We start from the raw sequence: 11,517 nt of genomic DNA, 5'->3' as shown, positions 1-11,517 counted from the left end.
TATATTATATATATATATATGGGTTATAATATCATTATTGCCCCAGTATTACTTGTTTATTACCTAAAATTAGCCTTCTGCTGTGCCTTCTATCATAAGTTTTATGTCCGACTATAATAGATTCAAATCTCATAGGACCAGTTTAGATAGTGGGTTCAGTTGAGAAGAAAGTTTAAAATATTATTTTTTAATATTAATATTGTTTCAAGATTTAAGAAAGTTGAATTGGAATTTAAAAAACTAGAATTATTTATTATATTTTGTGTTAAAAGTTGAAAAAGTTATAATAATTAGATGAGATGAGTTAAATTGAGTTTGATCGGCTAACCAACCACAACCTTAATTTTTTAGGAGCATTTCTAGGAGTCACTCCATCTCCTCTAAGATCACTCAAATCTACCTACAATTAAGTTTCGTTTTCCTTTTAAAATTCATAATTACAATCTCAGACCCTAACATTTTTATACCTCTCTTCCATCTCCATCGTGAATCAGGTGAAACCTCGTCTCCATCATAGAAGGGCAGAAAGCAGACCTGAACCAAAAAAAAAAAAAAAAAATGTAAATTTGAATAGTGAAAAGGTAGTAATAGGATAGTAAGAATATATATATATATATGTGTGTGTATGTACTTATTCAAAACCATAACCAGCTAGCCGGTGATCACAGATCCAGACAGGCACTGAAACCCGGCCAGCCACTTATTGGACCTCTGAATTTAGTACTTCAGAGGATTGTTGCAACTTATACGAACGGTCGATTACTTTTGCATTAATTGGTTCAGCATCACGATAAATTTCAAAATCTAACCAGTACGACACGTTAACGATTCCGAGCTAGTTCTCTTAATTATTTTATTTTATGCAGTTTCGATATTCTCGGGAAACAAACAAAACCTTACGGATGCATGCATGCTTCCTTCGAATTAAGCAAAAAACAGCAAATAAGCCAAAGTTAAAACAAAAAAAATGATGAGATCAAATCATATATGGCCAACAATTTAAGTTTCCCCGAAGATGCAAGGAGGCTTCCTAATCAAGTAAACTAACCTTAGTGATCACAGCCTCCAAACATGATATATAATTTTCATGTGATTTTAATATCGATACTAGCTGCTAGCTATGAGAATAAAACAAACACCTGCATATTTCAACATCAGTTTAATTCATACTTTATCGACTGATACGGTACCACATGATACAATGGCCAAAGGGTACGTACAACTTCATCTTAGAATGCCATCATGTGACCACTTAAGAATCATCCAACTGATAATCTAAAATCTTAACTGTTGGAAATGTAATAAATATAGTAGAGTTTACATGGTCGATTTGTCTATGATCTGACTACTTTAAATTATAAAAATTATTAAGGAAATCATGAGCTTGATGGTATTTGCATGGACAAGATCCCTAATTTCGGTATGGTACAATCATAATATTTATGATATTAAGATTGGTAATTAGGAGTACTAAAGGCATGCATCACAACAGCTGGATCGAGTCTCAATATGATAGCTAGCTAACACATTAAATGTTTATTGCTACGATCCATACCTTACTGTCAACAATCAACATTATGGCATTCTTTTTTCGGAGAGTACTTTCCCAACGACTTATTAGCAAATATCTATGGTCAATTTTACGACCTATTGATGATCATCAGTAGAACATGCCCACCTTGGAGTGATGTACGTTCATGACTTAAATCAACCCTGCATCAAGCTCCCCACCCCTTTTTTTCAATTGAATGGACCCTTGCTTGCAATGATCAGAAGCATGTTTAGAAGAAATTAAAGAAGTTGAACAACATAGTACAGATATTCCAACCCACGTTGTTCTTGTGCATTTTTTGGTTGTACTTTGTGTCAGCCGAAGTTAATTTATAATTTGTCATAAATGCTAGCTTGTATTTCTTGAAACAGTGACTCTTATCTCTTATCTCATTCAAATTGGCTGATTATGAAAAATAAGTATTATTTCTGGTAAAATTAAATATACAGACCACAAGTTATCGACATCCGTACTGAAAAGACATTAGAATACCGATCGAGGCTAATATTACCAGTGTAGTTTGTGTGTTAGGGATGGAACCATTTGATCAAGATCTTTACATTTCCGAGACCAGAAGATTAATTTCTACACAGATCCCGACAATGTGAGAGAGAGAGAGAGAGAGGAGTAGTGGTAGATTAGATTATGGGCCATATCGATCTGATTGATTTCTGTATAATACTAGTAATTTGTTCGGTACATGCAATTAAACGGCGTGCTAGCTAGCTAGCTTACAAAAGGGGGCAGCTTTGGGACGGCTTGAGCAACCAATTTCCTTCACTATTCCCAGAAAAATTATTTGCTGCATGCATGCATGGCAAGTTTTTACGTTTATATATATATATATGTATATATATTACGTTCTCCATCGCCCGGCCGGAAAATACACAGTACGTACATTAACAAAACACTGAATTACATTTGAGTTATCAGTTACCCAAAAGAATGAAAGTCAAAACCTGCTGCAACAACTCCATCCATCTGCAATCAAATTGGGCAGTTTGGATTCTAAAACCATCTCAATTTATTTTATTTAATTATTATAATTTTTAAATTTTAACATAAAATATAATAAATAATTTAATTTTTTAAATCTTAAAATAATAATAATAATATTTAAAATAATATTTTAATAATATTTTATTTAATTTTTAATTTTCATTTTAATTCATCTCAATTCAACTTAACATCTAAATGAAGATATTCATCTACAGTTTCCTGCATCAACTTTTCCCTAGGTGATGAAAAATGAAAAGTACAAAAACAACTTGAGAATCTGGTATTTTCCATGGACGGAGGATATAAAATTAGATGCTCCATATATATATAGGATCCATGTTACAAACACCATTCTTGACTAAGCACTGAAATTCAGAGGGAAAACAAAAGTAATCCAGAAAAAAAAGGCAAATTAAACAAGCCGTGATCAATGTATTATTGCTGATAGTCTAATCCTCCTTCCACTTCGACACAGTCACCCACTTGAGAATAAAAACGAGCTTGACGATGCCGAAGAAGCCGTAGCTTGATAAGGTCGCTGCCTGAAGCAATCCAACGACATTCTTGCCGGCGACAAGGTCACTGATACCGACGACATTGAGTGAGCTCCGGAATCCAGTGGTGATCCTATGAGAGGAAAAGAACAAAAATCAATCCAAGAAAACCAAATCCTCGAATTAGTTGCTGATCATACATTCTAGCAATTGCTTAAGAACATATAACGATCACAAAAGAAACGTTGCAATAATGGGTGTTTTCCTAATTTTGAAATTGTAAATAATTCATACGTTAATTCATTTTTTCTTTGTGCATTTTTTTGTTATATAGAGGTCTAGGTTTGAATCATTTGAGGCAATTTCAGGTGAACATGAGAGACTTACTCGTCAGATATTTATCAGAGGACGAATTATTAATGTGAGCCTTTCCGAGTTGGGATGTGTGAATTTCTTGGTTTTGTTGCTGAATTTTCCGTCGGCGACGATTGTGGTCGGCCAGTCTCTTCCGGCAGCTGCGTTTTCCGTTATCGAACTCCGAGAGAAGGTGGAATCTGTGAAAATTTGCATGAAACAGTCATCAAGCATTCGTTAACGAATAATGCACTGATTAAAAAATCAAGAGATAATGTCGCTGCCATTAGGAATAAGTGAAGTTTTACGGACAGAAATGCCCTCGGGATCTCCACATGTACTTCAGCCCCAATCATTGGGCAAGAAGCACAACTTCCAGGGCCATTTACGTCCTTACGTGGGCTTTTCAGCCATCTTTGGGATCGGCCGACAGATTAATGATTGCTCTAGTTGTACATTTCCGTTTTGACGCGAGTGAAAATACGACCGCATGATGAGGGTCTTTCCGTCAATTCACGGTCAAATAGAAAGTATTTTTTTTTTAACGCTTTAATTAGACAGACAAACCCTAGGGGTATTTTCGTCATACAAAGTCTGCATTAGAAAAAAGACGGAAGAATAAGGAAGCTCAAAAGCTATTATGAAGAGGACGATGATGGTGATTCGAGGGTGGTGCAATATGGCAATATATATATATATATATATATAAAGGGTGAATTCAGTCAAATTGACACAACCTGCTACACTGCTGGCAGAATCTCTGAGTCAACCCGGCGGCAATGACGGTTGAGGCCTTGGAGTGGTACTCGCAGACCTTGTGACGACGGTGGTAGTGCTTCGCGTGGCTCAGATCGGCATTGCACCCCTCGGCCTGGCACCGGGGTGAGTTGGTAGGACCGGACTCGGCCTGTCTGCTCCGGGGGTAGAGCCGGTTCACTAACTCGTCCTCCGCCGAGGAGAAGTACGTACGGCCACCAAGGTTGAGGCCGAGTCTGGAGACGAAGTCCAAGGGTGGCCGAGAGACCTCTTCGCTCTTGGGGACGACCAGGTACCCTCCTCCTCTGGTTCCGGTGGGGACGGGTAGGGGATCGAGGGTGAGAAGCTGAGTAGGTGGGTAGTGCGACGAGCTGGTTGAGTAGGCCCGTGGGTCGAAGAGGGAGTGGTGGGGCTGGGGATGTGTTTGGTTCTGTGACGGGATGAAGGGACAGAACGCGGTGGTTGTGGGTTGAGGGTTACAACTGTTGTCGTGGAATGCTTGGGTGTAGTGGTCGAAGATTTGAGGAGTTTGGTCCGAATCCGAGGCTGGTTCTTGCTCGGCCGAAAGCATGATTGTGCTGGCCGGATTGCCCCATTCGTACTCCAGCATTTTGCTGCCGAACAGTCTCTTCGTCAGGCTGGCTACCAGGTTGTTTCTGCGCACAGTAACAACGAGTTGAGAGTGAGAGAGAGATTAGTGGATTGGGCAAAGAGAGCTGGAGCTTCCTCTTTTTGGAGTGGATATGTGGGTTTGGATTATTTCAACAGTAGAAGGTCTCACCTCACGAAGGAAGGTAGAGTGTCGAACCGATCAGGGAGAGGATTGAGATCTTCGAAAGCCTGAAGTTGCCATTTGCAGAGTCTGTTCCTTAACATGCATTCCTATAGGGTGGCGTGAACATCAAGTTTCTTTCTTTTATTTTCTTCCTTTCTCTTTGATAAAGGCTTTCCCAAGTCCTTCCTCTAAAAAGCTGACCCTTTTAGCAATTGAGGCTATGTTTTTCCTTCTATAGGTAGCTAGACCCAGGTCGCTTGTTGCAGAGAGAGAGAGAGAGAGAGAGAGAGATCGAGGTGGGATTAGTAGTAGAGGATAGGAGGAGGGGTTGTTTTGCTACGTAATTACTGATTTACCCCAGAGAAGGTTACACACTTGCTGGGAAAGTCACTTCAATGAAATTCTGTGTAATAGTAGTACGTGGGGACGATGGTCCCTACAGCTATTTCCTAAGTCCGACTAATTAGGAAAGGATACTTTTGTGTTCTGATCTGTGTGCGGTTCCTCAGAATTCAGATGCATTGCTACGTGGTGGGCTATATTGGGCTTACCCTCTTTATCCCTTCTTGCCTTATATAATTATTATAAATTTTTAAAATTTTTATATTAAATATAATAAATAATTTAATTTTTTTAAATATTAAAATAATTTTTTAATAATAATTTTATTTTATCTTATCTTATCTCACTTATATCATTATTGTACCATAGATATGCTTTGCAACTTTATATATCTATGCAACTTTATGCATGTAAAGGAGGAAAAACCATTATCCGAAAGCTCTTTTATATGCTTTGAAGAGATATATAAATTTTTTTCGAGTTTTCTTATATACAAATAAAGTCGCGTACTAATCTGTGTACCAATACTGATTTATTCATACTTAAAATTTAAATTAATACTATTTTTAATAAAATTTATTTTTTGACCAATCACATCAAATTGTTACACAGATTAATGCACAATTGTGCTTGCAACTATATATATATATATATTTTTTTCACATACGTAGCAAGTAATATGATACCAATGACGTGATCTCAGATAATTTTATAAATAAAAGTGAATAATTTATAAATAATAATAAATTATTTATGAATAATAATAAAATTTACTTATAATCTTAAGACTCTAAACTCTGAATCTTCACGGTCTATCATCAATCAAAATTTCGATCAAATATTCATTGATGAGAAGTATTGAGTTTACACCTTACAAATTGATGGAGTTAAATATTGATGGAGTTAAATATTATATGTTAGATATACTTTGCAGTAATAAGTATTTTACAATTTATAATAAACTGTATCAATTTATGAAGTTATTTATATGAAATTATTTATGAATAAAAAATTTCTCTTTATTGATATATTCATATGTATAAGTAGTAAATAATTTCTCTTAACATCTTTAATTAAGAGTTCTGCATTTTATGGTCTAATGAACTAATTATAAAAAAAAAAAAAAATTATTATAGTTTTTATTCTTATTACGCAGGCATGTAGCTAAATGAAAGGTTAGATAATATTGAAGGAAAATTCTAGGTTGCTCTTCCAGCTTGCCCCTTATCGTTAATTTATTTTTTTAATGTTTAAAAAAATTATTACTAGTAACTTTGTATGTTTTTTTTTTTTTTTTTTTTTTTTTTACATTAAAAAAATAGAATAAACTAGTGATATTGTTCAATGATAACATATGAGCGACACAGTAGCACGACTCAGTATAATTATTATAAATTTTTAAATAAAACATAAAAATAATTCAACTTTTTTAAAATTTAAAATAAAAATTATATTAAAAAATTATATTCTAACATTTTTTTTAATTTTACAATTATTTTATTTAGTTTCTTTTTCTCTCTTATTCTAAAACTCTATAAAAATCTTAACTGAAATTATTTTATTACTATTAACAAATTATCTTATTATTGATTCACATGTTTCTCATTTCATTTTATCTGTATAGCTAAACGAAGTTGAAGTCCTTCGAGTACATTTAGACGTTAAGAGTATCTAAGATTGTTTATAAATAATAATAAAATAATTTATAAATAACGATAAAATAATAAATAATTTATAAATAAAAATAAATTATTTGTAAATAAAGCGGAGTAAATGAGATTCTTAGCTCCCAAACACGAACATCCAAGTGAAAGTGCAAGTGATCTGAGTAGAGTATGGTGGCATTTTGTCTGTGCCGCTGAAAGCCTGAAACAGATGTACGGGATGCCTATTCTCAGTAGCCAGAGTTTGGATAAGCATCCTGCCATACGCACGTATTAAACCTACTGATAGTGGCCAGCTATTCCACTATTTTTTTTCTTTTTTTTAATTTTTTAATTTTTAATTTAAAATAAATATATTTTATAAAAAAATTCATAACATTATTTAAAAATATTTACTTAATTATTAAGTAAAAAAAAATTAGTAGGGTGGCTTTTTTATGTTAGAATAGCATTATTCTTTTGATAAAAAGTAGTGTTATTATGCCACTTAAGTTTGCTTATTTAGTGTCTTTAGTGTAAATTACACCTTTTTTTTTTAATTTTTTATTTCAAACATTTTTAAACCTTTTTTTTAAATAATATATTAATAATCATTTTTTTAACAATTAAGTAAAAAATATATTAAAAATAAAATAAAATAAAATATATAAACGGTCAAATTGAGAAGACAAACTCAAAATTTTATTTTCCTTTGATAAATATATATAATTTTTTGAGAAATGCTTGGATCCCCAATTTGGTTTGGGTCCTTAATAACTTTTTATTTTTATTTTTATTTAACGATTAAGTAAATATTTTTTAATGATATTATAAATTCTTTTTAAAATATTTAAAAATATAAAAAACTTAGTAAGAAAAATATATTTAGACTCTATTTGAATGTTGAGTCGAGTCGAGTCGAGTCGAGTTGAGTTAAAAATTAAAAATTAAATAAAATATTATTTTTTAATATCATTATTATTTAAAAATTTAAAAAAATTAAATTATTTATTATATTTTGTATTAAAATTAAAAATATATATAATAATTAAATGAGATGAATTTGGATGGGATAAAAAGAGTTTGGAATCCAATCCGGCCTAACCGTATCAGAACATTTTATCCGGCTACACCCTCCCGGCTCCAGCACGAATCATCATTTATTTTTTATTTTTTAAATGTGATCGATCCAATTCCCAAGTCTTTTACTGTTCCACATCTTTACAAGCATGTAATTAAATTATATATCATATTATATATATCAATTAAATCATATTATATATAAGATTTCATGTTATAAATCACATATTATATATTTTAATTTATTCTTTTTAAATTAATTAAATTTTTTATTCATTATCTATATATCAAATATTTAAAATATATATATATATAATCCATGGGGGTACTGTACGTAGAGTGTGAGCTTGTGTTTAGAATTTTTCTTAAATTATATGTGCATTTTTATAAAAATAAAAATAAAACAATTTAGAATCAAAAGATTAATTTTTTAAAAAAGAATGCGCTTACACAACGTACGGTATCTAATATTATTCCCATTCAGTAAAAAAATAAAAATAAAAATCTAATATTATTCTTGAAAAATAAATGAATAAATAATTGAAATCTTTCAACTCTCTTTTATCACGTGTTTTAGCTTATGGAAGAAGCTTCACGTGTTTTAGCGTATGGAAAAAGCTTCTATCTCGTCTATGTTTGACCATCATAATTGATAGGTAGTTAAATTTTTTTTATTTAATAATTAAAAAAATGTTTAAAATATATTGATATAATTTTTTAAAAATTTTTAAAAATATTAAAAAAGTGCCTGTACCACTGGCGGCATGGTAGTCCGATTCTTTAGCCTATACCTCATTTGGCAGCCTTCAATTATTGTTGTTTTGGGATATTTTTGTGATTATATTATTTTATTATATTTTCAAACTACTGGGGAGAGGTCAAACTTATTGAAGGCTGTATATGTATGTATATATACATACATACATATATGTATGTATGTATGGTACTTGGGTCGTCCAAATTTGTAGCCACTTTAGTATTTTGATTCATGGATACAATGTTGTGAACTTTTATCATGTTTCTCAACAGTTCATTTAGGTGCAAAAGTGTAAATTTCTTTTTTAAATATATGTAAATATATGACTCCTAAATGTGGTAACAAAGCATTAGTCAAATTATATTATGAACCATTAAATTAGTTATCTTTTGTGACGACCATTTTCTTAATACTTAAACCAAAGAAGAAAATCCCAAATCAAAACATTCAAATTTTTCATTGAGTTACTCTAATATCTTCTTTGATCATTATCAGATATAAACTTGGATTAACCCATCAGTTTTTGCCTCAAATGTTCGACTCAAGCTCTAATACAAAAGCTCGACAGTTCCAACTATTCATATTTATTATAATTATAATTCAATTTAAATCATCTCATTTCATATAAACCAGTAATCAGATTTATTATTTTTTTAATTTTTTATAAAAATATTAAATCCATCTTAATCTATAAAAATTAAACTTATTTTAATAAAATTTTTAAAATATTACTATTAGCAATTAAATGCAACATTCCCATAAAAAAAAAAAAAAAAAAAAAGAATAAAAAAAAAAGGACCAATTACATCACAAAGCTTAACTGCTACTCTCCACCAAACTTTATGGAGTTCAACTTTACAATAATTTTTTCTTGTTAATTGATGACTCTATGAGTCTAGCCTGTCTAGGTCAAGTCCCATCATGGAAACTCCTTAAATTGAGTAGAACTTGGCATGATTGTTGATATCTTAATTATGTCCAATTTTTCAATAATTTTACATTATGCATGAAACCTATCTAATTAAGTAAATAATAATGAACAATACAAAAACTTGAATTTCCATATTTCTATTACATGCAAATTCCAACACGTGAGAATCTGTCTTATCCTTTTCGACAGCGATCAAATTGCCAGACACCATTGTCACCCCCACGATCCAACAATTCGTTGGAATTGCACCATCAGCTATCAGGAGAGGGGGTTATGTCTTTCTATCTTCCCAGCAGGTTGGTGACAGTTTGTCTCTCTTCCTTCCCTATTTTCATTCTGTTGCCGAACCACCTTTTTGCGACTTTAAACTTTAATGATCTTTCTCATTTAATCCTTTAATTTTTAGGATCTCTAGACTGTAATATTATATAGTAGCCAAAAGGCACATGCAACCAGCAGTTTATTCCACTTTCTCCGCAAGAGAATGTTCGGATGTACGAAGTACGTAAGATTGTTTTGAAAATATCAGACTTTCAGGAAAAGTTTGAATGGAGTTTTGTGAAAACGGTGGGAGTGAGACACAAAATATGTTGATTCTTGAATTGAGTGAGTTTTTGACATATGTTTTTATTGGGGTTTGAAAAAAGTGGGACTTTGTTGAATGAATGCATCATGTTTTCACACATATATAGATTGAAACACGAGACTCTCTCTTCTAATTTTTGTGTAATGTGCAAAACAGCAAGTTTGTTTAATAAGTTCCATAAATTTCTAACATTCTTTTGACATTTAGACTGATATATACAAGATGAATCATCATTTCTATGACAAATGAATACCGAGAGAAACGACGCCACCAAGTCTTGTATATTGCTTCCTTCTTGCTAGCTCCAGGAACCTCAACTATGGTAAAAAATAAACAAAAAATAAATAAAAAATGATAGTGAAAGAGGGTAAAACAAAGGGGAGAACTATGAAGGGAAGTTTCCCATTAGAACAGCCAAACCACTTAGAGACCCTTGCTTTTAAGGGACCACAAAATGCCAGGAAGGCGATGTGTCATGTGTATTTATACATATATATTGTTCAGTCACCACGAAACTTCCACGTTTCTGGAAAAAGTACAAAACTAGATGGCCCCTCAACCTGAAAGAAAAGTTTTCTACTACATGAATTGAGTAGGAAGGAAAAAAGCATAGCGAACAACATGCCATATTCTATATTTTCATCAAAATTCTATCACTCTTTGCTCATATTGTTGCATTACGTACCCATCAACTATCGGGCCAACTCTTGTTTTGCAAAATATCAAGTTTAAAGATAGATGGTTAATGCCGCATCATCCTAATAGGATGGAAGTGAGATGAGAATGCAGTATAAAACACCCTCCGAATGAAAAAGAAACCAGCCGAAAGCTGTTATTAATCATGGCTGTAAAATCAAACATGGGAGACAACCACCACCAAAATCTAGTGAACAAAACAACAAAAGAAAGCAGCTGCCAAAAGCTATCATTCGCGGTTGTAGAATAATATGTCAAACAAACATAGGAGACAGCATCCACCAAGTTTGGTGAACAAAACGAAAAGGGAAACTAGTCAAAAGCTACCATTCATGCCTGTGGAATTATATACCATACTTTTAGGAGACTAACACCACCAAATTTAAACGTGGAAACATGGTCCCATATAATAATATGCTATTGGACACTTGCCAGAGTTAACTCACCATGGTGTCTGCACGTGTTTACAGTGTCAATAATGCAAAGGACACAGTGATCACTGAGAACCGCATGTTCACAAAAAAACAAAAAAGTGCAAGTTTAAATTAGGAT

At 32.3% G+C, this 11,517-nt stretch overlaps 1 protein-coding gene across 1 annotated transcript; it reads right to left on the bottom strand.

The window, feature by feature from the left end:
• Window positions 1–2,852: 2,852 nt before the first annotated feature.
• On the bottom strand, window positions 2,853–5,221 carry LOC122293443 (squamosa promoter-binding-like protein 8). Its single transcript, XM_043102022.1, has 4 exons — window positions 4,937–5,221; window positions 4,137–4,811; window positions 3,433–3,599; window positions 2,853–3,178 (listed from the first exon to the last, which is right to left on the bottom strand). Exons 1-4 carry the CDS (start codon window positions 5,029–5,031, stop codon window positions 3,027–3,029), a joined length of 1,089 nt encoding a protein of 362 aa, XP_042957956.1. The 5' UTR covers window positions 5,032–5,221; the 3' UTR covers window positions 2,853–3,026.
• Between the last annotated feature and the right edge of the window lie 6,296 nt (window positions 5,222–11,517).

The sequence above is a fragment of the Carya illinoinensis genome, chromosome 14, assembly GCF_018687715.1.
Source record: "Carya illinoinensis cultivar Pawnee chromosome 14, C.illinoinensisPawnee_v1, whole genome shotgun sequence".
Taxonomy (NCBI): domain Eukaryota; kingdom Viridiplantae; phylum Streptophyta; class Magnoliopsida; order Fagales; family Juglandaceae; genus Carya; species Carya illinoinensis.
Note: the sequence above shows the minus strand (reverse complement) of the source record. Positions and strands in the feature narration are given on the sequence as shown.

Coding starts and splice junctions, on each gene's coding strand:
- LOC122293443 (XM_043102022.1), bottom strand. CDS start 5,031: ATGTTAAGGAACAGACTCTGCAAATGGCAACTTCAGGCTTTCGAAGAT. Junction 4,812..4,936: donor ACTCTACCTTCCTTCGTGAG/GTGAGACCTTCT, acceptor TACTGTGCGCAG/AAACAACCTGGTAGCCAGCC. Junction 3,600..4,136: donor TTCTGCCAGCAGTGTAGCAG/GTTGTGTCAATT, acceptor AAATTTTCACAG/ATTCCACCTTCTCTCGGAGT.